This window comes from Apus apus, chromosome 18, assembly GCF_020740795.1.
Source record: "Apus apus isolate bApuApu2 chromosome 18, bApuApu2.pri.cur, whole genome shotgun sequence".
NCBI classification, from domain to species: domain Eukaryota; kingdom Metazoa; phylum Chordata; class Aves; order Apodiformes; family Apodidae; genus Apus; species Apus apus.
This window is the reverse complement of record NC_067299.1, coordinates 8,636,508-8,661,547: the sequence shown is the minus strand read 5'-3', so window position 1 is coordinate 8,661,547 and position 25,040 is coordinate 8,636,508. Positions and strand designations below refer to the sequence as shown.

Genomic DNA, 25,040 nt, shown 5'->3' with positions numbered 1-25,040 from the left:
CAGCTTTGGCAGATTGAAGGATTTTTCACTGGAACACAGTTGTGGAGCTATTGGAAAGTTCTTGCTTATTAACTGCTACCATGATGGCTGAAACCTAAGCTGCAGGCACTGCCCTGTCAGCCTGTTGCTCAGTCAGGTCCAAAATCTCTCTGGGACTCTTCAGCTGAAAAATACAAACCCAGCATCTTGCATTTTCATATCAAAGTTAAGGCTAATCTTGTACTGCTCTGCAAATTCATCACACTGCTCTCAATTTAACTGCACATGCATCTTTAGCCCAGAAATTTAAAGAGAGATACAGACAAGAGAGTTATACACAGAACTTAACCACTGCTGAGCTGCTGCCACTGAGTCAAGGTACAGAACACAAATCTTGGTAAGTTACAAAAACATATTTGCCATCAATGTTTTATAAATACTTACCACTGTTAATCACAAGTCCTGGAAATGGTCTGAAAAAAAAGAAAGAAAATTAAAAAATTGAAAATGCACTGAGTCTGAAATACACTGCAGGGGGTTTCCCTCCCCAGGCAGCCTCACCTAATGGTTTGTGACAGAGGTCATGCTAAAAATGAACAGAAAGTCAAACAAACCAGAAAGAACCTTCACAGCAGCTCCTGGGCACTGTGGTTTGTTCACCAAACTTCCAGTGCCTGAAAGCTGGGGAGGGGCTTTTCACCAGAGAGGGCAGTGACAGGACAAGGGGGAATGGTTTTAAACTGAAAGAGGGGAGATTTAGGTTAGACATCAGGAAAAAATTATTCCCCATGAGGGTAGGAAGGCACTGGAACAGGTTGCCCAGGAGGCTGTGGAAGCCCCATCCCTGGAGGTGTTCAAGGCCAGGTTGGATGGGGCTTGTGCATCCTGGTCTGGTGGGAGGTGTTCCTGCTCATAGCAGGGAGGTTGGAACCTCATGGTCTTTAAGGTCCTTTCCAACCTTCACCATTGTGATTCTGTGATTTTGGAAAGTAACATACTCAGAAAAATCCCAAAGTTTCACCTATTCTGCTCCATGCACACAAATATGCTTTGGGTATGTATGTGTCTATGTCTATGCAAACATACATACACAAATAAAACTCACTTCTGTTGTAACTGGACAATATTGCAACGGGACAATATTGTATTTTTAAATATTGCAGATAAACCCATTTTGTAGGAAAAAATTCATTTACCAAAGGGCTTACATTAACTCAGAAATTGTAACACAACTGAAATACTTCAAAAGTATCAGTTCTAATACTACTACAAGCATCCTATTTACTGCCAAGAGCTGACAAGCTCTGGGTCTGTCTCAAAATTTGATCTGATAAATGGGACAGTGAGGCCCACAACACTTGAGGACCCTGCTCACCCACATGAAGAGATTTCAACCCAAAAAGCAGCTTGCTGTAATAGGCAGTATTAATAACATGCCCTTTGTCAGACTCCATTGGACAGCACCTCCAAAGAAATACTATCTATGAACATTTGGGCTTCCTTTGACTTGACATACTGTTTCCAAAAAAACCCCATTTGCCATTCTTTAAAGATGCAACCTCTGTTCTTTCCAATTTCCATTTGTTCAAGGCTGCCCTCCCAACCCCTGCATGATCTGATCAATGGCAACGATGTACCTGATGATAGTAAATTTGACTGAATGTGCTGATGCCAAAATCTTCCTCATGGAGCTGATTTCCAGGTAACTGGGAGCTTTGAAGGCCACACCAGGAGGCAATCCATCCACCTCCACACAGCCAGGGTTGATAGTGATTTTCCTGTATGGGACCTTCACAGGAAAATTCATACCAATGGCTTCACCTGAGTGAGAGAGGTCATGTTTGTTTTCAAGTCTACATATTTATGGTTACACTGATTAAGAAACTAAGTGCAAACCCAAGCTTTCTAGCCCATCTGAAGCTGTGAAGATTCTCTTGACAACTTAACCATTATAGTGTTGGATAGAGATGTCTGGATTCCACTCTGCTACCACCAGAGCATTAATTACAGCTCTGACTCACCATATAAAGAACCCAGATTCTGTTTCACTGAAAAAGGTAGAGAACAGGACATCTAAGGGCTACATGAAGGAAAACCAAGTGTTTCCTGCTATGCCACAAAAAGCAATTCAACACAGCACTAGTGAAGGACTTTCAGGTAAAGAAACCCAGGTCATTATTGCTGTAGAATAGAAACAGAAAGTAAAAATAAAGTACATGCAGCAAAAAGGTTAAGCTGCTTTTTTAAAACTGATCTAGTCTCACTTTATTAGGTCAGGACTATGAAGCTCTAGGAAAAATCATGGATTGCCAGCAAAATAAATATTTCATCCATGCTTCCACAGAAAGAAGCAGGAAGTGGAGGGAACATAAAACAATCTATACTCTTGGGACTTGTTGTTTAAAGTACCCAACAACCTCCATCACTTATGAAATATGCTTTTTGAAGTCCAAGCACAACATTCATACACAATTCCTGAATTTGTTCATTTCAATGATGATATATAATCACTGTGATGATTCAGAAAGTTTGATACCAACAACCTTAAGCACACTCACAGCTACTGTAGAAATGGGGAGTAAGAAGCAATTACCAAATTTCCTGCTAAAAAGGTCATTTACTTGCTCTCTCAAGTGCCTGGCCTTTTCTACTTTTGAGACTCTTTCATCATCTGGAAAAAAAATATTAGAACAGCATCAGAATTAAAGCACATTTTCCCCCACTCCCCAAAGCTTATCATTGCATGTCTACTCAAAGCAGGGATATCTGAGTGCTTCAGAATGGCACTCTGTGGTCCTAGTTTTAGCAGGACCACAGAATCATCTAAATACACAAAACCAGATGGTTGCTAAGAAATCTGTGAGGAGCTTCCAAGTATTTCCATAACCAACATTAGATTTACTGTCTTCAAGATGACTTTGTAAACTGAATCTAAATCCACAAATTATACTTTATTTTCTTACAGCACTTTTAATGGTGGGGAAAGGTAAAAGCAAAGTGAACACTCAACAGGTGGCCTCAGCATGCCATGTTCCTCACAGTTCCTGATGAATGGAATGTGTGACTGAGGAAGCTGTAAGCAGTGCTAAAATGCAGCAGTTCAGTCTCTGTGGTTAGTCAATTCAGTCCAGGTTCTGACCTCTTGAAGTTGCCAAGAAAATTTCAAATTAATATTTACTGCATGAGAAAAACAAGGGAAAAATGTGGATACTTCTTAACTAGGGGCTGGACCAATAATATTCTAGGGATGTCACTGAATTCATGTGTTAGAAATTCAGATTAATCTGAATTTTAGACATTTTCATGTTAGAAATTAATGGCTCGAAGTCCAGACTTAATGGCTCAATGTCCAGATGGAGACCAGTGACAAGTGGTACTGGGACCAGTGCTATTTAACAGCTTTGTTGGTGACATGGACAGTGGCACTGAGTGCACCCTCAGCCCCTTTGCAGACAACACCACAGTGTGTGGTGAGGAAGACTCCCCACTGGTCAGTGTGGATTGGTTTAGAGATCACTTGGATACATTGCAAGTGCACAAATCCATGGGCCCCAATGGGTTGCACCCATGTGTGCTGAGGGAGCTGGCTGGTGGTGCTGCTGAGCTGCTCTCCATCATTTTTGAAAAATCATGGAGATTGGGAGAGGTGCTTGAGGACTGGAAGAAAGCCAGCGTCACTCCAGTCTTTAAAAAGGGCAAGAAGGAAGACCCAGACAACTACAGACCACTCAGCCTCACCTCCATCCCTGGAAAAATGATGGGGCAGCTCATTCTGGGGGCCATTTCTAACCACATGAAAGAAAAGAAGGTCATCAGGAGTAGCCAACATGGATTTACTAAGGGGAAATATTCCTTGACTAATCTGGTATCCTTCTATGAAGGCATGACCAAATGGGACCAAGGGAGAGCAGTGGATGTCATAAACCTTGACTTCAGCAACGCTTCTGATACTGTCTCCCATAACATCCTCATAGGAAAGCTGAAGAAATGTGGGATAGATGACTGGACTGTGAGATGGATTGAAAACTGGCTCAACAACAGAGTTCAGAGGATTGTGATCAGCAACACAGAGTCAAGTTGGAGGCCTGTGGCCAGTGGTGTTTCCCCGAGACCAGTACTGAGGCCAGTTTTGTTCAATATCTTAATTAATAACCTGGATGAAGGGACAGAGGGTACCCTCAGCAAGTTCACTGATGATACCAAACTGGAAGGGGTGGCTGACACACCAGAAGGCTGTGCTGCCATCCAGGCTGAAAAGCTGGCCAAAGCCCAGTAAGATACACCTCACCATGAGGAAAAAGTTCTTTACTGTGAGGGTGACGAGAAGGAAATTCTTGAGTGTGAGGGTGGTGAGACCCTGGCCCAGGTTGCCCAGGGAAGCTGTGGCTGCCCCATCCCTGGCAGTGTTGAAGGGCAGGTTGGATGGGGCTTGGAGCAACCTGGTCTGGTGGGAGGTGTCCCTGCCCATGCAGGGGGGTTGGAAGTGATGACCTTGAAGGTCCCTTCTAACCCAAACCATTCTATGATGATTCTGTGATGTAACATCACAGCACAAACAGAATGCTAAATTATGCTCCTTTTGATTGCACTTGTATTTCAGTGAACCAGTTTCACTGTAGGAAAAAACTTCCTCAGACTGAACAGACAACACAAAGAACATAAGCACAATATGATGATGTAAATCCAACCAGTATACACACCTGGGATGGTCACCTGAATGATGTTAAGATCTTCCACACCTGCAGCTGTGTTTACCCCTGTGGTTGTTGTGGTGCTTGCTGTTTTGGCTGTATTAGATGAATTTTTTTTCCCTCAAAATAAAGAGAATTCATTATGAAATCAAAAAATCTTGGAATGATATATAAAGAAAATCCTGGAAAATAACATATCTGCTAAGTTCTCAAAGTGGACCCTTCTCCATTTTCAAAATGGGAGCAGCTTCCAATGAAGCACACTTACTGAAGGTGGACACTACTCTGTCTTCCTAACCCAAGAGGAGGAAGAGCTAGATTAAAGACAATATTAATCTTTCCCTAGCTAGTTTACTAAAAAGATTATTAAGAACAGGAAAAAGAGGAGGTGGAACATGCATTTGGGTATTTTTATTAACAGGAAAACCATGGAACATGCAGTTAATTCAATAACACCTACTGATCCAAGGGTTCCCTAGGTGCACTCACAAAACAAATCCCTCACAGTTACACATGGAGAAAATAAATTATCTCTAGACCTGAATTATTTCTGTGAACCACTCATTACTTGTTACATTTTGATAAGAGAATATATTAGAGACATGAATTTGTGGATAACAAAAAAAAAATTAATACTCCCTGCTAAAGCTTTACTTAAAACTGTAACTGGAAGTGCTTTTCCCACCTTAGAAACTAACAAGCAATCAACCACAATGCAGAAGGAACCTTTCAGGAATTTTTTAACACCACACAGCCTTCCTGATGTGTGTTTAATCCTTGAATGACACTTATCTAGAATGTTAAGCAGTTGTAAAACTTACTTTGGGGGGCTTTAGGAGAATTTCCCTTAATAGCTGCCTCAAACATCTCAGGCCTGCAAACAGATTGAACATTTCAAGTGCAATTAAAAAAATTCAGTTATAAATATTAAAGAAAATGCAGTTTTCTAATATTCATTTATTAAAGGCAGGAATGGATACCCTCTCAGCCAAACAGACAGCCAAGAACACAACAGCTGAGAGGCTTCACAACCTCTCTGTGTCCACACTAGCACACGGGTATCTAAACCTATTCTAGACTAGAAAAATAAATTGTTACACCCCCCAGTATGTGAATCTCCACTTCTCAGCTCTCAGTTACACTGCCAGCAAGTTTTATGAGCAACCCAGAAGGACTCCACACAGTAGGAATGAAACTAATGATGGGATAACTGAAATGAGCAAAGAAACCTGGACTTGCTCTTCCTCTAAAAACAGGCTGTGAGAGTCTTTTGGAACAAAGAGGTTAACAAATCTTGCTGCAGCTCTTCAAGAGCTTTCTGACCATTTCCTCATTTACTAAACTTACCTCCACGTGTATTTTCTAAAGCAGTTCAGCAACTCAGCAACACCATTTCATTTTTTTTATTTTTTGCTCTACATTTCAAAGTCTCACAGAACGGATGCTCAACCACATCCGGGAGGTCTTACTTTTTAATAATGAATTTGATCTTTGATTTGTTTCTCAGGATCTTCTCTAGCCTTGGAATTCCAAAAGTAGAAGGCCGGCGGAAGGGCACGCCCTCGGGGAGTCCTTCCACGTAGAAAACCTCCGGGAAGGATTCAAACAATGCAAAGGGCACTGACACTGGTTCAGTCAACCCCAGAGCTTGCCCTGAAATGCAACAGAGCAAATGAGCTCCCAGCTAGGTAACAGGTGTCTTCTCAAAAGGAAAACCTCAGGTATGAACAGTATGTCATAGCTGGCACCTACATACTGGATGCGATGGAAGCAGCAGGGTTTGGCTTTTTGGGTGATAGATGTGAGTAGGAGGGAAGGGTCATTGAGATGATGAGGGGGCTGGAGCATCTGCCCCATGAGGAAAGGCTGAGCTGGGGCTGTTCAGCTTGGAGAAAAGGAGTTTGAGGGGGTATTTGATCAGTGCTGATCAATATCTACAGGGGGTGTCAGGAGATGGGCCAGACTCTGCTCAGCAGTGTCCAGTGGCAGGACAAGGAGCAATGGGCACAAACTGGAGCACAGGAGGTTTCACCTGAATATGAGAAAACACTTCTTTACTCTGAGGGTAACAGATCCCCAGGACAGGCTGCCCAGGGAGGTTGTGGAGTCTCCATCCCTGGAGACATTCCAACACCACCTGGACATGTTCCTGTAGGATCTGCTCTAGGGGATCCTGCTCTACCAAGGGTTTGGACTAGATGATCTCCAGAGGTCCCTTCCAACCCTGACCACTCTGTGATTGTGTGATAACTCATTCTGTTGCAGTAAATCTGATCATAATTTGAACTCGAAAAATCAATAATTTGCAGTTGAAAAATCAGTAATTTGCAGTTGAAAATTAAGCCAGCTCATGCCACTGGCTCGGTCAGCATAGAAGCTACCCCCTTTGTCACAGTGTGTTCTGGCTCTGCTAGAGAAAAGCAGCAAGGGCAGGTCAGATGAGTGCTCTTGTTCCAAGAGCTGCACTTAGCCAACCCTTGTGAAAGTCACTGGCTTCCAAACAGCCTGCACTAGCAGCAGTGCTGGGATACAATGGAGCACACCTCTCCAGGTACCATCCATAACACATGGAGCCATGCAGAGCCTGAAGCCCCTTTCATAAGCAAAAAAAGCTTAAAAACATGTGCCAGGATGTGGAGTCATGATGCCTCTGGGTCATTAAAGTAGTAACTCAACCACAACCTCTCCATTTCCAAACCCAAATAAAATAACTACTGCAAATGTGGCACAGAATTGCAAGCAACCTATGTGAGAATGAACTCAAAAGAGAAACTGCCTGGAGTACACAAGGGCTGCAGGACCCTTGGAATAAACATGTAAACATCCCTCTGGTAAGTCTAACTGCATGTTCATAAGAAAGACATCTCAGTAAGAAAAAAATCAATCACTTACCACATTTTTCATTGAAAAGATTTTCTACTTTCTGCTTTAAGTCAGTAATTTTGGCATTCCATGCTTCTGCCAGGAAGAAATTGGAAGGGTTAAATCAACACTCACACAGTCATTTTAATAAATATTTAATAAATAATTATGTTTGATAACTGGTGCACTATATGGCAGTAAAATGTGCAAAATGGCTTTCATGCTGCAAATGGCACTGAAACATTCTGCTACAGTCTACACCTATACCCACATCAACCCTCAGCTTCCTAAACCTTTGAAAAATACTGGTAACTAAAGCAAGGATAATTAAAATGGAAATGAATCCAATTTAGTCATTTGAACCAGCGCCCAAAATAGTGGCAGAATGTTCAATGACACAGGAAGAGACACATGCCTTGCTCTTTGAGAACTACAAGCTCATAGTTTCAATTTCAATGAGTAGGATTAAATGATCACCTAACCAGCCATTTTGTTTCTGACAGGGATCAGCAGCAATTCCTAAACTGGTTTACTTGTGCCTGCAATAAGTGGTCCCTCGTTGGTCTACAAAACTAAAAACTCAGTTGAAAGTCTAACAGAGTTGCAGACTAAAGCTTAACAAAAAAACCCCTAGCTCTAACAAGAACCAGCAAGTTCAAGAAAACTGTACACAGCTGTGAACAGGAATCCTGCCCATGCCAAAAGGAGCAGTCATCCCAAACCAGTATCTTACATTCATTCTACATGATGAAGAACTGAACATACATGAAAACAGGCATTTCAGTCACTCACTAAGTGCAGGATAAAACACAAATTCAAAATATCTGATATGCAACTGCCAGAATTTTCAATACCAGTATTAATAGAATGTATGCATACTCATTTCCACAATGCTTACCAAAAGAAAACTCTCTTCCTCGTGTCTTCAAACTCTTATTGGACCCGTTGGTTTGAAGACTAGTTTGATCATCTTTTGCTTGTGGTTTATTAGAACCTGTAAGAAGACATGACATACACACATGTAGGGAGCAGAAGCAAGCCATCATACCAAAAGAAGAACGTATCAAACTCAATGACTAGAAAAAACAACTTCTGAATGAAGAGTAGAGTAAAAAAAAAAACAAACAACCTTAGAAATTGTTCTTGGGTTGTATTTAAGCATTTGATACTACTGCTCACATCTGTCATTTCTCTGCTCAGGACAATATTGGAATATAAGGCCCAAGCAAGCTGTCAAACTCCAACATTTTACATAACTGTCACCTGCAGAGAAACCAGTTATTACTCAGAAATGAAAAATTAAACTGTTTCTGTAGTGGAACACAGCTGGAGTGCCAAAATGAAACTGCATTTGGTCCATAAGGTGCATACATAAGTTAATTAGGGCTATGAAAACTGGGAAGAACAGAAAAAAACCAGTAGAAGAATAGAAGAGCAGTAGTAGAATATTTAATGGTATTTCTTCCAAACCTTCTTGAACAGTAACTTCAGTCTCTGGAACCTTTGAATGCCCTGCAGGACTTCGTGACCTTCTTGAACGCTTTGGGCTCGTTGCTGGAAGACAACACAACACAAGCTGTAGTGCCCAAACCCTCTACCATGTGTATCCTGCACAGCTCATGACAAGAACCAGCCGTATTCCAAAAATTCCACCAGACTGAATCACTTGGATCTGTACTAAGCTACTCAGCACAGGCTGCTCTGTAACATCTGAATGATACAGACACACTCACAGCCTTAAAAAGAAGGGATTCTACTCCTGAACCAGGCAGGGACCACAGCTGAACCTTCACTAATTCAGAACAGAAGACTTCATTGGTTCTAAGTGTGAGGAGCAGCTTTCCTGCTTTTTATTATCTAAATAACAAAACTATTAACTTCTGAATTTTTTTATAGACAACTTAAATCAAAAGACTGGAGAAATCCATCCAGTTCTGGGCTCCCCAGTTCAAGAGAGACTGGAGAGAGTCCAGGGGAGGGCAACAAAGATGACTGGGGGGTTGGAGCATCTCCCTGATGAGGAAAGGCTGAGAGAGTCTCTCTGGAGATATTCCAGTCCTGTGGAATGTGCTCCAGGCCATCCTGCTTTACCAGGAGAGTTAGACTAGATGATCTCTAGAGGTCCCTTTGAGCCCTGACAATTCTGTGTAACTTTCTCTTTCATTCGTTCCTTAAGAAACTTCATTGCTACTTTTTAACTTTTATTTGTGAACTGAAATATGTTTTAAGCCATTAGTAACAAAATAAAAGTTGTAGAAATTGGATAAATTCCATTTTCTGTACAGGAATAGCCTTAAGTAGAAAAAAAAAGATAAATTTATGTTTTGAGTAACTTTTTCAAATAGCAGATTTAGAGGCTACTATGCTAGCTTATCTTAAGTAATGCTTTTTGTTAGCAACACTCCTCTTTTTCAGCCACAAATAGACCTCAGTCTGCTAGGGGAGCAGGAAGCAAGTACTAGGAACTGATGACAGCAGATAATTCTTAATTACTTACCTTTAGTGTTTATTTTACTAGCCAGTTCTGGAGGCAAATGGGAAGTGACAAGCTCAGGCCTAGAAGTTGAAAATAAAACAATCCCATCAATTCTATAAGCAAGAAAAAAATACAGCAAAATATTACAAGTTGCTTGGAATTCAGTTGAGTTCAAATTCACAGAACAGCAGTTCTCTATAAAACACATTCCTCTAGAAGCATGGATGGCTCTTTATCTGCTAGAATTACAAAATGTTTGAAAACAAAGATACACTTTCAATGTATTTATTTTTTTTTTGGAGGAGAGTATTTCAAGCAAAAAAATAAATAAAAATAAGGAAAAAAAGCATTCAGGTACAAGGCCATTTTTTCCTTTAGATCCTTGATGCATTGTATATATCTCTATAAATTTAATTTATATATCTCTATAAATTTAATACCCTTTTATGAAATAAAACACGGGTGCAAAGTGTTCTTTCTGTTGCAGAGAAACAGAACTCAGGTAGCACCTAAAGCCTAAAAAGCTGCTGGGAAGAAAACCAGGTAACTTCAAAATTAGGAGTAAAAATAACTGAATTACAAACCTACTTTTCAACAACAAATTTGATTTTGCCACTCTCACGGATAATTCTTTCAAGGCGTGGGATTCCAAACCAGGTGGGACTCCGGAAGGGGATTCCTTCTGGCAAACCTTTGACGTACAAGTACTCAGGGTTTGACTCAAACACAGGATAGGGAACTTTCACTGCCTCTGAAAGCCCCAGAGATTGGGCTGAAAAGAAAGATTTCATGACAGTTTAGACATTTGAATGTATTTTATCACGAGTGATTTTAAAAAGCTTGGCTTACAGAAGCTCTGTAATTTAAAAAGACAAAAAGCAACAAACAAGAGAAATATTGAAGGAGATTTTCCCTTATTTCTGTAGAATTACTGCAAATGGGGAGTTTGTCAACCTAGGGCTCAATATTTTCTTCTGAGACTTTTTTCATGCAAAGCTTTTTGTGTAAATATCATCTCTGTCACACAATTGGAAAAGAGATGGCTGAGGATGTTTAAAAGTCACTTATGTCAGGGAATCATATAATCACAGAATCATTCAATAAGCTGAGTTGGAAGGGACCCATCAAGATCATGGAGTCCCTGTACAGGGCAGCCCAAGAATCACACCAGGTGTCAGAAGAGGAGTCAAAATATCCACCTGTCCTAGCACACTTCTGATGTTTAAATTAGCACAGTGAAATCTGAAACTCTGTTTACAGACGAGTTCTAAAACACAGCAGCATTGTAAGACAGTTCATTTAACATGTAACTTACCAAACTTCATATTAAATATGTTTTCTACTTGCTTTCTGAGCTTTGTGATCCTGACATTCCAATCTTCTTTGACTGAAAACCAGAAATGGATACACCATGTCAGTGTGTTACCCAACTCTAGACAAAGAGGTTCATTCAGACACGATTCTTGCAACACCAGAACTTGTGGACCTAACAACACAATCACATCTGAGTAGATGTGGACACAGTGAGTAACAGTTACTCATGGCAGCTGGAATGACACTCCTACTTCCCTCTATGTAATGGAAAATCTGTTTAAATGTAGTTACAAATTGCAAACATTGCTGCAAGCAGGAAAACTTGTATTTCACAGCCTTCAGATGCAGGAAGGAACTATTCTACTGGCTCTTACAAAGTTGGGGGTTTTGGCAACAAAACCAAAAAAATCAATGCTGCCTTTTACTTCTGCTTCACATTGAACAGACTTTTCTACCAAGCTACTATCCTGCTGAGGATGAGCCTTTTCCTAAAATCCAAACAAAATCCAGAAACCTTGTGATGACATAAGACAGCTACTGATTATATTAAATCATATTCTTTTGGTTTTTGTGTATGTAGAGAACTCAACACAATTATTGTCTGAGGGGAACATGTCTGAGGGGAAAACCTAGCAAGCCCTGAGGGTTGGTTTGTGTTACTGCTACTAGCAGGGGCACATTCTGGATTGTACACTTTCTGTACCAAGTGTTGATACACCAATTTAGAGCATCCAGCTGGCTCAGGAAATAAAAAACAACCTGGATTCTTTTCTTGTACTTGAGGCACTTCTCACTGACAAGCTGTCATTACAATTCCTAACCAACACAAAGGCCTGAAGAAAGCCCAGCAGAGTCAGCTGGGAAATGCTACAGGGCTGCAGAGCTTTGGTTCAGACCAGGCCAGCCACTCCAGTTATCTGGGCTGTGAAGGTGGATCCATCCCAGTCATTTAGGGACAGCTGGACTTCACCACGATCCAGAGAGATACATATGCTCATAAAGTTCTATTAATTCTCTTCAGACCTCATGAAGAGCAGGTCAGCACACTCATCACAGGAGATATGAACACAAGTTACTTCTGGAAAAGTGTCACATTGCTCCAAATGTGTTTTCCCACCAAGCTTTTCCATTCCCACTTGGAGACAGGACCTGTCTTACCTGGGGTGTTTGGCTTGGACTGAGTAGCTTCAGTTGCAGTCAACAGCTCTGGCCTGCAACCAGAAAACAAACAATCTGCCCATTCTTGACAGGATTTAAATCCTTCTACTTACTATTACATTAACTGAAAAGTCTGTATTTTTCTATTATCTGTTCCACACTTGTGAACAGGCTACAAGGATATTTGGGAGGACTTGTCTGGGTTCCAAATTCTCACTTTGTAATGCAGAATATTTAATCTGCTTATTTGATAACTACAGACCAAATACCTCATGATGTAATGAAACCATGTGTTTGATTACACAAAGGATGTTTGGCCTCCTTCTTAAAAAACAAAACAACACACCAAAACACAACATATTTAGCCGTTAAAACAAACACTTACCTTTTGATGACAAATTTTATCTTGTTGCCCAGTTTAACGATTCTTTCAAGGCGAGGGATTCCATACCAGGAGGGACTCCTAAAGGGGATGTTCTCTGGCAGCCCTTCAACATAAAGGTCAGCAGGGTAGGCCTCAAATTTCTGGTATGGAACAGCTTTTGGCTCAGTGCTCCCCAAGGCCTCAGCTGTTAAAATGAAATAAATACATCCAGTAACTGGATGGTTTTGTCACCAATCTTTACCAAAAGCTAGCAAACTACAATCTTCAGGCTGCTGTAGAACCTAGGAAAATGCAGGATATCTAAACCCAACCAAGTCTGAGCACATCAAAGCCATAAAACTGCACCACAAAGAACCACGTTGCTGTGGGGCAGTCACAATTTCAGACTAAACATTACTGGGGCATAAAACAGTGCTTTTATACAAAGTCTTACATCTATTATAAAGCATCGTGGAACACTTTATTCTTGCTCCTATTCAGTTCTCTTTTATTTTTATTTTTTTTTATATTGGAGATAACACAAAAATTCACCCAGAAATGTTCTACTACTGATTTTAATGATACTGCAATCGACGTAAATAAGTAAAAAGTTGTTTTACTCACTGTCAAAGGAAAAAAAACAGACTACAAATTGGAAGGAACTGAGAGCAATCAGAACAGCTGTACATAGAAGATCTATAATATTTTTTAACTATGAATTTACCTTGTTTGAGTAAAGGCTGGGAGAGTTGAGGCTGCTCAGCCTGGAGAAGAGAAGGCTCCAGGGAGACCTTAGAGCACCTTCCAGTGCCTGAAGGGGCTCCAGGAAAGCTGGGGAGGGGCTTGGGACAAGGGCAGGGATGGAGAGGACAAGGGGGAATGGTTTTAAACTGAATGAGGGGAGATTTAGGTTAGGCATCAGGAGGAAATACTTCACCATGAGGACAGTAAGGCATTGGAATAGGTTGCCCAGGGAGGTTGTGGAAGCCTCATCCCTGGCAGTGTTGAAGGGCAGGTTGGATGGGGCTTGGAGCAGCCTGGGCTGGTGGGAGGTGTCCCTGCCCATGCAGGGGGGTTGGAACTGAATGATCTTTAAGGTCCCTTCCAACCTCAACCCCTCTATGATTATTTTTCATTCGACTGTCAGGATTTTAAACACAGGGGAAAAAAACATGATCAAAGGTCACATTCGTCCAGACGTTCAAAGGAAGCACTGAAAGAAAACTTCAAGGAACACAAAGCCACAAAAGAGTAACGCTGTACTCACCAAACCTTTTGCAGAAGAGTTCCTCTACTGCCTTTCTCAGCTTGGCAATCCTGGAGTGCCACTCCTTCGCTGCATTTGAGAGTGACGCAGAGCCAAAAAAAAAAAACCAAACAAAAAACAACACAGAATTCCCTGATCATTTTGGTTCTATTTTCAGTCATTCAGTTTACGGCACGCGCCACCTCTCTGCAATTTCAGGTAACCCATAAAGACACTAGGCAGAAGGAGTACAGATTCACCCGTGAACCAGGGAAGTTAGTGATTAAAAAAATGAGGAATATTAGAAATTTTTTTTACTGTGAGAGTGACAGAGCCCTGGGACAGGCTGCCCAGAGAGGCTGTGGAGTCTGCTTCACTGGAGACATTCAAACCCTGCCTGGACACGTTCCTGTGTGATGTGCTCTGGGTGACCCTGCTCTGGCAGGACTGGGGGATCTTTCCAGGTCCCTTCCAACCCCTAGGATTCTATGATTCTGCACAAAAGGCGATCGGAGCAGGGACATCACTCTCATCACAAACCCAACTGCGCTGAGGAGCCCACCTGCTCCTCATCCGCCTCCACCCTGCAGATCCCCTTTGGAGAGGGGATTTGTGGGGTTGGTTTTTTTTTTTTTGCCCCATTCATTCAAACCAACAACCACCTCAGAACTGGATACGTGTCAGGGACAAAAAAAAAACAACCCAACAACCTCACTTCCAAGGAATTTTCCCTGACAACCCCCAAGGAAGCAGGGAGCACTTTGCCCCTGGGCGTATCAACCTCCGGCTGCCGGTTCTCCCACTTTTTTTTTTTTTTTTAAATATCCATGAAGGACAGCCAGCTCAAGCGAGTCTCGGGGGGGGCTGCTGCCCTCCCGGAGACGAACAGCCGCCTATTCCCGGTCTCCACAAGGCTCCCTTGGCGCCAAACCCTGATCCCGGCTCCAGGACAAACTTTCCCGCCTAGTGGCGCCGGTCCTCCCAGCCGCCAGGGGGCGCTGTGCCCCCCCCTCCCATCCTCCCGCCCCGTGAGGGAAGGGGCGGCGGGAGGAGGCGGGCGGGCGGTGCCTGAGGCGGGGGCTGCTCCTTTTGTCAGCCTCGCCTTCTTCTCTTCCTCATCACCTCCTCGATCCCGGGCATCCGGAGAGCCTGCAGATCCACGCCCCTCGCCCCCACGCTCCTTCGCCTCCCTTCAAGCGGCCGGGAAAACCCGCGCCTGGTTCTCCCCGCCCGCCTTTCCCCACCCACCGCCGCCCGCGCTGAGGGACCGGAGGGCTCCCTCTGCCCTTCCCTGCCACAGGGAAAAGGGGGTTTTCTTCTGCCCCCAGCGCAGCTTCCCCTCCTGCTGGGGACGAGGAGCCCACCTCGCCCCTCGCTGAGGGCAGCAGAGGAGGGAGAGGGAAAGGGGGGGGTCCCAGCAGGGAGAAAACTGAGGGAAAAGAGGCTCAGGCAGCTGCTGTGATCCCTGAGATGCTACAGACAGCTCTGAGATGCTAGAGGGGAGATTTAGACTAGAGATTAGCAAGGGATTGGAGACAGCGAGAGACACTGAGAAGGTGGTAGAAGCCTCATCCCTGGAAACGTTCCAGGTCAGGCTGGACAAGGCTCTGAGCAAGCTGGTCCAGTTCCAAGATGTCCCTGCTCACTGTAGGGGGGGGTTGGACCTTGAAAAGTCCCAACCCAAGCCATTCTGCAACTCCATGTGCTCTCAGAAATAACGCAGAGGTTGGACACAAACACACCATCATGAATCGGTGAAGACAAGCAACACAAAGTGACTGCTCCTACGCTGGGCCAGATCACTAGTTTTCTTTGCTACAGGGGCTTTGCAGAGTATGTAATCTATCTGCTTTGTCTTCGTAACTGGTATGACCATGTTAAATACGAATACAACTTGGAAAAGGGCTCATTAAAAAAGCCACATAAGAGTACAGTTAAGTTTAAGACTTGGTCATTACTCTGCACACAATTTTTATAGTAAAATTTGGTGCTGGAAGGAACAGAATGCTACTAAGACACAAAATACTAGGCTAACTTATATAGAACCACAGAATCATTTAAGACCTTCAAGACCATCAAAGTCCAACTGGCAACCCAGCAGTGCCAAGGCCACCACTAAACCCTGTCCCTCAGCACATCTACACGGCTTTTAAATTCCTCCAGGTATGATGACTCCACCACTCACCTGGGCCTGACAACCCTTTTGGTGAATAATTTTTTTCTAATATCATAGAATTATTATGGCTCAAAAAGACCCTTAAGATCATTGAGTCTAACCATTAACCTAACTCTACCAAGTCCACTGCTAAAACATGTCCCTCAGCACCACGTCTACAGGGCTTTTTAAACCTCCAGGGATGGCAATTACCTCACTTGGCATCCTGTTTCAGTGTTCAATAACCCTTTCAGTGAAAGAGTTCTTTCTAATATCCAATCTAAACTTCCCCTGGCACAACTTGAGGCCATTTCTTCTTGTCCTGTCACTTGCTACTTGGGAGAAGAGACTGATTCCCTCCTGGCTCCAACCTCCTCTCAGGCAGTTGTAGAGACTGAGAAGGTCTCCCTTCAGCCTCCTTTTCTGCAGGCTGAACATCCCCAGTTCTCTCAGCTGCCCCTCATAAGAATTGTGCTCCAGTCCCTTCCCTGGCTCTGTTGCCCTTCTCTGGACATGCTCCAACCCCTCAATGTCCTTCTTGTCATGAAAGGCCCAGAACTGAACACAGAATTCAAGGTTTGGCCTCATCAGTGCACATATTCAGCCACTGTCAATCAACACCCCCAAGTCCTTTTCTGCTGGGCACTTTCCAGCCAGTCTGCCCCAAGTCTGGAGTCTGTTGTGTCCCAAGTGCAGGACTTGGCACTTGGCCTTGTTAAACCTCATACAATTGGCTTGGCCCATCAAGACACCCCGTCCAGGTCCCCCGGTAGAGCCTTTCTACCCTCAGATGGATCAACACTCCCTTCCAACTTAACCTGCAAACTGACTGAGGGTGCACTTGATCCCCTCATCCAGATCACCGATAAAGTTCTTGAACAAAACTAACCCCAACACTGAGCCCTGGGGAAACACCACTTGTGACCAGCCACCAGCTGGACACAACTCCATTCACTCCTTGGGCCAGCCATCCAGCCAGCTTTTTACCCAGCAAAGCATACACCTGTAGCCAGGTTCTCCAGGAAAATAACATGGGAAACAGTGTTGAAAGCTGAGTTGCAACCAGATCTCTCTATTCAGCCAGGCCAGTCTTCTGCCCCACCAACTGGTCTTTCAGCACACAGGGACAGCCTGCTCCTGCATCTTTTAAGAGTTCCTTCTTGAAGAATGTCCAGCCTTCCTGGACTCCTTTGCCCTTCAGGACTACCTCCCAAGGGACTCTATCAACCAGTCTCTGAAACAGGCTAAAGTCTGCTCTCTGGAAGTCCAAGGTGGCAGTTCTGCTGCCCCCTCCTCCTCACTTCTCCAAGAATAGAGAACTCTTATCATTTTCTGGTCGCTGTGCCCAAGATGGCCTCCAGCCGTCACATCCTCCACAAGTCCTCCTCTGTTGACAAGCAGCAGCTCCAGCAGGGTACCTTCCCTAGTTGGCTCCCTCACCAGCTGTGTCAGAAAGTTATCCTCCTCACACTCTAGGAACCTCTGGGACTGTTCCCTCTCTGCTGGATTGTATTTCCTGCAGACATCCGTGAAGTTCAACTCCCCCATGTGAAGAAGCGAGATGAGATTTCTTCGAGATGCCTACAGAATATTTTATCTGTCACTTGATCTAATCTAGACCTCTCCTGGCACAACTTGAGTCCATTTCCTCTTCTTCTATCACTTGCCACTTGGAAGAGGAGACCAAACCCTTCCCTTGCTCCAACCTCCTTTCAGGTAGTTGTAGAGAGGAAGGTCTCCCCATCAGCCTCCTTCTCTTCAGACTGAACACCACCAGTTCCCTGAGCTGCTTTTTGCAGGAAAGCTTTAATTCCTACACACGTTAAAGAGACATCCTTTAGACATAATTTCTTTGCTTAATTTAAATTTTTAATGATCACTTTCAGTACAGTCTTTGATGTATGTTTTTTTAATAAAGAACACCTTTATACAACAGAGGACTGAATATGTAACACGACACGACCGTGCTGCAGTAGGGCAGGTACTACCATTTGCATGCTTGCATCCCTCTCTGAACTAAGAATTTCTCTGGTGTTACTACAAATTCACAGTTCAACCAGGCTGAGGTTGCCACTCAGCATTTGGGGGTTGGAAGCAATTTGTTTGCTATCACTGGTTCAGGCACACAAGCTTTCAACACTCAGCTTACTTGGACAATTAAAAAAAATGCCCTGAGGCTCAAGCACCAGGAGAATCCAACTACTATCCAATCCTACAACAAGAGGAAAATAAGTGCAGGAAAGTAGTTTCACAACTAGGGCCCATGCAAAGGCACATTTCTTTCAAAACTTGCTTTTTTCCATATTCTTTTTTTGTTTTTTATTCCCAGTTCCAGGGGAAATGAGTTTAAAGGTGCAGTCGGAATAAAAATCTGTTCTTGTGGTCTTGTTCTTCCATGGTCATTCCTGTTACCTTTGCATGGGTTCTCAATGGAGACAACACAGGTAGGAACATGCATCTGAAGTGCTAATCAAAGAAGTCACTAGAACACGTGGCCTTCACACTGCTACTTGAAAACTGTCAGAACAGGACAACTCCGCAGCCAACTCTCCACAGGACAACTCTACATGGAACCACACAGCTCGTTTGGTGTAGTTGTCTTTATCTCATTGTTACTTTTAGTATTATCTCCTAGCATTTTTAACAATATTATTCTAATTTCTGTATATCAGAATATATGTCTATAGAGGATGGAGCCAGGTTCTTTTCAGTTGTGCCCAGTGACAGGACGAGGGGCAACGGGCACACGCTGGAACATGGGAAGTTGTATTTAAATATGAGGAAAAACTTATTTATGATGAGGGTGACAGAGCCCTGGGACAGGCTGCCCAGGGAGGTTGTGGAGTCTCCTCTTCTGGAGATATTCAAGACCCACCTGGATGCACCCTGTGGAACGTGCTCCGAGTGATCCTGCTTTAGCAGGAGAGTTAGACTAGATGATCTCTAGAGGTCCCTTCCAACTCTGACAATTCCATGATTCCATGGTATCATGAGTCCAGGACAATTCATCACAGCCAACCCAATGTGCTGAGCTGAACTGCCCCAGACCTGTTTCTGCTCACATATATGTGGTGAGATTTGGAAATGTTAAAAATTGCAACTGTAAAACATCAACAACATTTTCTTAAACTATTTGATAGTTGTAAGCTATGGCATGCAAGTATTCTAGAGGGCTTCTACTGCCATAATTAGACACAATCTCTGAAATATGCTGATCTGCTTTGCAGTATTTCCTCAGTCTGACTGGAGGACTGTGGCCTAAAACAAGCTGTTCATGGTAGGTGTCTCTGTCCTTCTGTACCTTTCGGAGGCCATCGATGAACTTCCAGATGGTCGGGTGGCTTATTCCCAATTTAGCTCGCAGGTGACGATCAGCTTCAGAATGGTTGGTAGTGCAATCCTCAGTGCTCCACGTTCTGTCAAACAGATTCCACATGGATGGTGGAAACAGGGGAGGTTGTCTGCTACACCTTGTCCCATCTGGATGCCCAACATAGCTGTCCTCGAACCAGTCGAGAAGACAATGAAGCTCTTTGGGCAGATACTCCTCCAGAGCATCAACATATTCCCCCAAGTCTGGGACAGGCACGAATGCTAAGGCCACAACCATGTTGGCCTTCAGGGCAAACTCCGTGTTTGTGTCAAATTCTTGAATGGCACGTATTGATGCCAAATGCTTCCTCATACTCTGAACCAGGTGGAAGAAGCAGCCTTTGAGAGCTGCTCCAGGGAAGCATTCCTTGATGGCCTGCATGATCACCGTTTCATACTCGCAGTAAATGGACTGTGGCAATTTGTTAAGCACCAGGATTTTAATAAAATCAAACAACCTCTTGTACGTGGAGAGCTCCTTGTCTGGCAGAAGGGCATACAGCACTGGGTGCACACCCCCATACTGCCTTGCCAGGATCACACAGACCTGGGCAAAGAGTTTGGGAGCTACAGCTAAAGTGCTGTCCACATACCAGGTGTCGGATGTTTGCAGAATCTGCAGCCAGCTTGCTCTGCCAAACACAAGGATCCTTCTGCATCCTTCTCCAAAATCACCGAACAGGAACGACTCCTGCACGCCTGGTGTTGGTGAATAGAGCTTGTATTCCTCGGGCAACACCAGGCGATCCACGCTTGCTGGGTCTGAAGGTGCTGCCTCCAATTGATTCCGCGCTCGCTGGATGGTTTTCCGCAAAGCTTCTGTTTTGGGAATCACAGCCTGAACCTCTGACCTCAGGCTGGACACGCACGAGTTAATCACTTCGGTCGCACCCTCCAAGGTTTCTTCAGCTCGCCGCTTTATCCCGGTCAGAAATTTTTTCACCTCCACATTGGCTGGCGAAGGCAAGTGGGAATGTTGGTGGATCATCTTGATCAACTCGCCATTCCTGGTGTGAATTCTGGCCTTGCAGTTTTTCTGCTCACAACGCCAGAATTTAACACTGTCCCCGGCTCGGCTGGGTCTATCGAATACATAAAGGTATCCATCACAAACGAACTTTGCCCTTCCTCTCTGGCTTCGAACTGTCACATCCATCTCACAAGTGGCAGCCAAGCATGATTTTTGCAAGGGAACTGCGTACATACAAGCGAGTTAAAAGTGTAAGAAACAGTGAGTCACACAATTGGACCATCATCCGAGCAAGTCAGAGTCTACAGGAATAAATGTCACCGTAACCAGTACGTTCATTTACTGCGTCTCAGTTAATCTAATCCTGGCAAATAAAAATTATTCCATGACATAGTTCCCTACCCAGTAAACTATCAGCTATGGAAACCGTTGCCTTTTCTCTGTATCTGAACAGACTTTAACAGCTGTTTTTCCTCCTGGTCAGTTACATCAAATTAGTTGATAAGGGTGTTAGAAACACTGGCTTAGACAACCAGCAGAAAATCGCTGTCACGTTGTAGCTGAAGAAAATTCAAAACAAGAGGAATTATTTGCAGGGTGATTTTAGTAAAAGTACATGGTAGTGACCACCAAGACTGACAAACAGCAAATCATACTGTACTTGTACAACTCACATTTCAAGACCTACCTCCTGCTGCTTGTGTGTCTGATGGTGCCTCTTCTCGTGTCAAATTCAAAAGCTCACGCCTAAAAGATTTAAGATACATGCTTCAACAGTGACAGACACTTTGATAAACCAGAAACTACAGCCTACAGTTACAGCCTCAAGTTACCTCTGAAGGAACATGAAAAAAGCCTAATGGGACGCCATGATCCCCAACATTAAATTCCAATTAACAACAAAGGTTTGTAAGAGCTGGTTGGAACCCTACTGACAAAAACATTTCCCATGCCCAATACCCACATCCACCTGAGGTATAATACATTTCATGGCAACACACAGATTACATTATCTCCAAGGTCTAAGACACACTTGGACAGAAACAAAGATCCAAATTGAAAATGTCACCTTTAAAAAATTAAAATCCCAAAGCAGACATTTCTGTTTCCCAAACACATCTAGTCTTATCCATTTTAGAACAACAAAAACAAGAAACGTTCTGATGCTTCTCACAGAGCTGAACTGCTTGTTGAGCTGCTCTGGTTACCACACATGACCAAACTGGTGAACAGCACAAGTTAACTACTGTGAACAACTAAGACAAATCTGAGGAGAGCGGGTGGCAGTATTACAGAAATATTAAAATCCATGCACAGTGTCTGATTTTATGTGAGCCAAAAGGTAGATCTACTCTTCTTCCTCTTCTCTGGTTATCTGCAAGCATTAGGATGACACAGACTGAACACACCTCTCAAATTTGAGAAGTCAGCATCCGTGCTAAAGGCAGCAGACACAGAGGCACAGGCTGTCACCACCACCACTTCTGAGCCTGACCACTGCTACCAGCCAATTCCTGTCCACTTGGAAAACTCTTGGATTAGATCCTATGCCAGTGAACAACAGTAAAACCTCAGCTGTTAGAAAAGCTTCATTTAAACTCTAAGTGCCCATCTGTGGTGTCAAACATCACATCTGCCTGAAGGGAAAGCACTAAACCATAACAAAAGCAAACATCCACCCACTGCCAAAGCTGCATGTGGGTCTGCCCCAGCTGCACCCACAGCTTGGATCTCCAAGTGCTCTGCAGCTCTGAGATCCACCACTTGGCATCCACAGATTCCAGAATCTCTCCCTGAATTCAGGATCCATCTGTGCTCCCTTCCATCCCACCTGCCCTTGCAGAAATTAATGTCAGGGCTCTTTTAGGAAAGACACCAAGGCAAGAAAGGAGCTAAGGCAGGCAAAGGAGCCCTCAAGCAGTTTCTATGTACATCTAGGGTGTCCCTTCATACACACTGTATCTGCTCCACCTCCAGACACACATCCAACTAAACCACAGCAACCAGCAGCCATTCTGGCCTCAGGCCTGCCCTGGGAGATGATACACACAGACAGGACCACAGGCACCTTGAGACAACACTCCAGCAAGTGACAAATAAAAGCACAAGCTGAAATTTAGGCCAACATCCTGAGACAGCAAAAACCATCCCCAAGCCCATGGCTTTCAACATGGCTCACAGCCACAGAGATGAAAACAATACAAAGAGATCTGCCCACGATAAGAAGCCTGTCCTATTGAAGAGATCTGTCCAGACCTCAACCACCACTGTGCTGCCCTGGTGACCTGACAAACCAATTTATCAGGGCGAACATCGACTAAAAATCACTCATCGGTCCTGCAAAGCAGCGCATCAGTAGAGACCAGCTTGGGAAATCCTTGAAGATAAAAGGAAGCAGAGTGGAGCCAGCAGGGAACAATGAGTACTGCAGGGATAAAAATGCAAGATTCCTTACTTTTTGATCACGAAGCGGATCCGCTCCTTTGCCAGGAGTATCCTTTCGAGGCGAGGGATGCCGTACGTGGATGGCCGCCTGAAGGGAATTCCTTCTGGCAGCCCTTCCACATACAAGTCTTCCACATGTGACTGGAAGAGTGGATATGGGATAGACACTGGACCTGTTGCTTTTATAGCTTGAGCTTTAAGAAAAAAGGAGAATATAAACATTAGACCAGCTTGTGGCTCTCCTCAATGTATCTGTTTGATATCACCCTGAAAAACATTTGAATCAGCAGAGAGGCAAGAAAGCCCTCAGCACATTCAAACAAGCACTCATATTGGGGAGGTGTTTGTTTTACAGCACTTTAATGCACAGTAAACAAGCTGCAGACCTGCACACAGTGGCAGATTCTCCTCTTTTCCTTTTAGTCTGTAATCATTTAATAACAGAGCCTGCACCTGCGAGACTGAAGCTTCACAGTATTTGGGGTTTGTTCAATAGCCTAGGACTTAATTATAAACCAAGCATGTTTCAATTCACTAGCTCTGTTTCTTACTGCTGTTGGGTTACAAGAGTCATTAATGCCGTGGAGGAAGGGCACACACAGGCCCTAGTTTGAGTGAATTCCCAAAGCTTCAGTGCATTTCAGAAATCTAAGGAATCACTAGTGAAACAAACAATGCACTCCTAACCCCCTCGAAAAAAGCATGGCCCTCCTAATGAAATATTTGAAGCAAATGAAAAGCATGTAACAGATTCACCTACAGCTGGAAAACAACCTCCAATATATCTCTTTAAATTCTGAGGACCGTAATCATATCAACACACCTATCAGGCTGGCAAACACTGGAGAATGGCAGGATGGTTTGCAAATACCAGGAGGGCTGATTTCTTTATACTCACAAGGGTACGTTAATTTTCTCGGCCATGCAACAAGAATTCTCTATTACCATCTGACTGGTCTGCAAATAGTTTGGTACATTTTCTGGTTTTGCTATGGAAATTAGATGCAAAAAAATAGTTTAAGGCAAGAAAGGCCAAGCAAGTGTACAATGATGTTGGGATAGGGTTTCTGAAAGCAAAACTACTTGGGGCACTTCTTCAAGCAACCTAAGGTGAAAGCGGCCAGTGGTTCAGGCATCAGTGGATACAAAACCCACACATTATCTCACAAACCCTTAAAAGCAATAAAACATTTTAGGCTTTAAAGACATTTGGGCAACATCCTCTCTCAACCACGGGGAAGCAGAACAGTTCTAGGTATGCTTCTCACAAAGCAGGGAAGCTCTGAAAATACTGTATATATCTTAAGTCTTGTATTCTGATAGGAACCGAATATCAACATTCACCAGAAGAGCTGTTGTGTATCTAGTCAGCCATTGCAGCAGGTTTTTACTGGGTTCATGTACCTCTTTCCAAGAAATTAAGAAAATTATTCTCAGCCCTGGAGGTTGTTGTGGCAAAAAGCATCACAAATCCAGCAGCCAAACTTCAGAGGGAAAAGAGTGTTTGGGCTACAACTGGCTGCTGCAGAATGAGAGATCAAGAACATCCCTAACATCTAGATCACTACACAACATCAAGTAAGAACAGCTACAAAAGTTAAAAAATCCTCTTTGTTTAATAAATAACAACAAGTATGTTGTTACCAGTGAGAGTCTATTTCTCATAAATCAGCATGTGTTTTAGCAAAGACTCTTCAGACAGCTGAAGGATGTGATCAGCACTGCAGCCTGCAGGGAGGTTTCTCAGACCTGAAACCTTATTTTTGTATAGCAATCCTAGTGAATAGAGGTTCTTTTTATCAATTAAGTCTGTATTTGTCAGCCACTATCTTGTACTTACAGTAAAAATCAGTCCCATTTAGTTTACATCTAAACACACAAATAAATACATTTTCAGACGTGTCAGTTGTAACGGACACTCCAAAACACTCTGGAGCTCCAGAAGCCAACAAATCTAAGGAGCATTCTGGGAATTATGGACATTCATAACTCATTCCAGTACATGGGA

General features: G+C 43.5%; 1 protein-coding gene across 13 annotated transcripts in view; it reads right to left on the bottom strand.

The window, feature by feature from the left end:
* The window catches only part of GTF2I (general transcription factor IIi), a 65,639-nt gene that overhangs the window by 6,639 nt on the left and 33,960 nt on the right, over window positions 1-25,040 (bottom strand). For 9 of the 13 annotated variants that reach the window (XM_051635725.1, XM_051635731.1, XM_051635732.1 and 6 more), the window contains 17 exons: window positions 23,043-23,226; window positions 21,276-21,334; window positions 14,112-14,180; window positions 12,866-13,049; window positions 12,481-12,533; window positions 11,324-11,395; window positions 10,597-10,780; window positions 10,030-10,088; window positions 9,003-9,086; window positions 8,431-8,526; window positions 7,563-7,628; window positions 6,140-6,323; window positions 5,492-5,544; window positions 4,680-4,790; window positions 2,573-2,650; window positions 1,617-1,800; window positions 424-452 (listed from right to left, as the gene is read on the bottom strand). In XM_051635725.1, the coding sequence (XP_051491685.1) occupies window positions 424-452; window positions 1,617-1,800; window positions 2,573-2,650; window positions 4,680-4,790; window positions 5,492-5,544; window positions 6,140-6,323; window positions 7,563-7,628; window positions 8,431-8,526; window positions 9,003-9,086; window positions 10,030-10,088; window positions 10,597-10,780; window positions 11,324-11,395; window positions 12,481-12,533; window positions 12,866-13,049; window positions 14,112-14,180; window positions 21,276-21,334; window positions 23,043-23,226 (1,749 nt within the window). Of the gene's footprint in view, window positions 1-423; window positions 453-1,616; window positions 1,801-2,572; window positions 2,651-4,679; window positions 4,791-5,491; window positions 5,545-6,139; window positions 6,324-7,562; window positions 7,629-8,430; window positions 8,527-9,002; window positions 9,087-10,029; window positions 10,089-10,592; window positions 10,781-11,323; window positions 11,396-12,480; window positions 12,534-12,865; window positions 13,050-14,111; window positions 14,181-17,779; window positions 20,812-21,261; window positions 21,335-23,042; window positions 23,227-25,040 lie in introns of those variants that run through there. The other 4 variants (XR_007891199.1, XM_051635735.1, XM_051635736.1 and 1 more) reach the window with 4 other exon arrangements.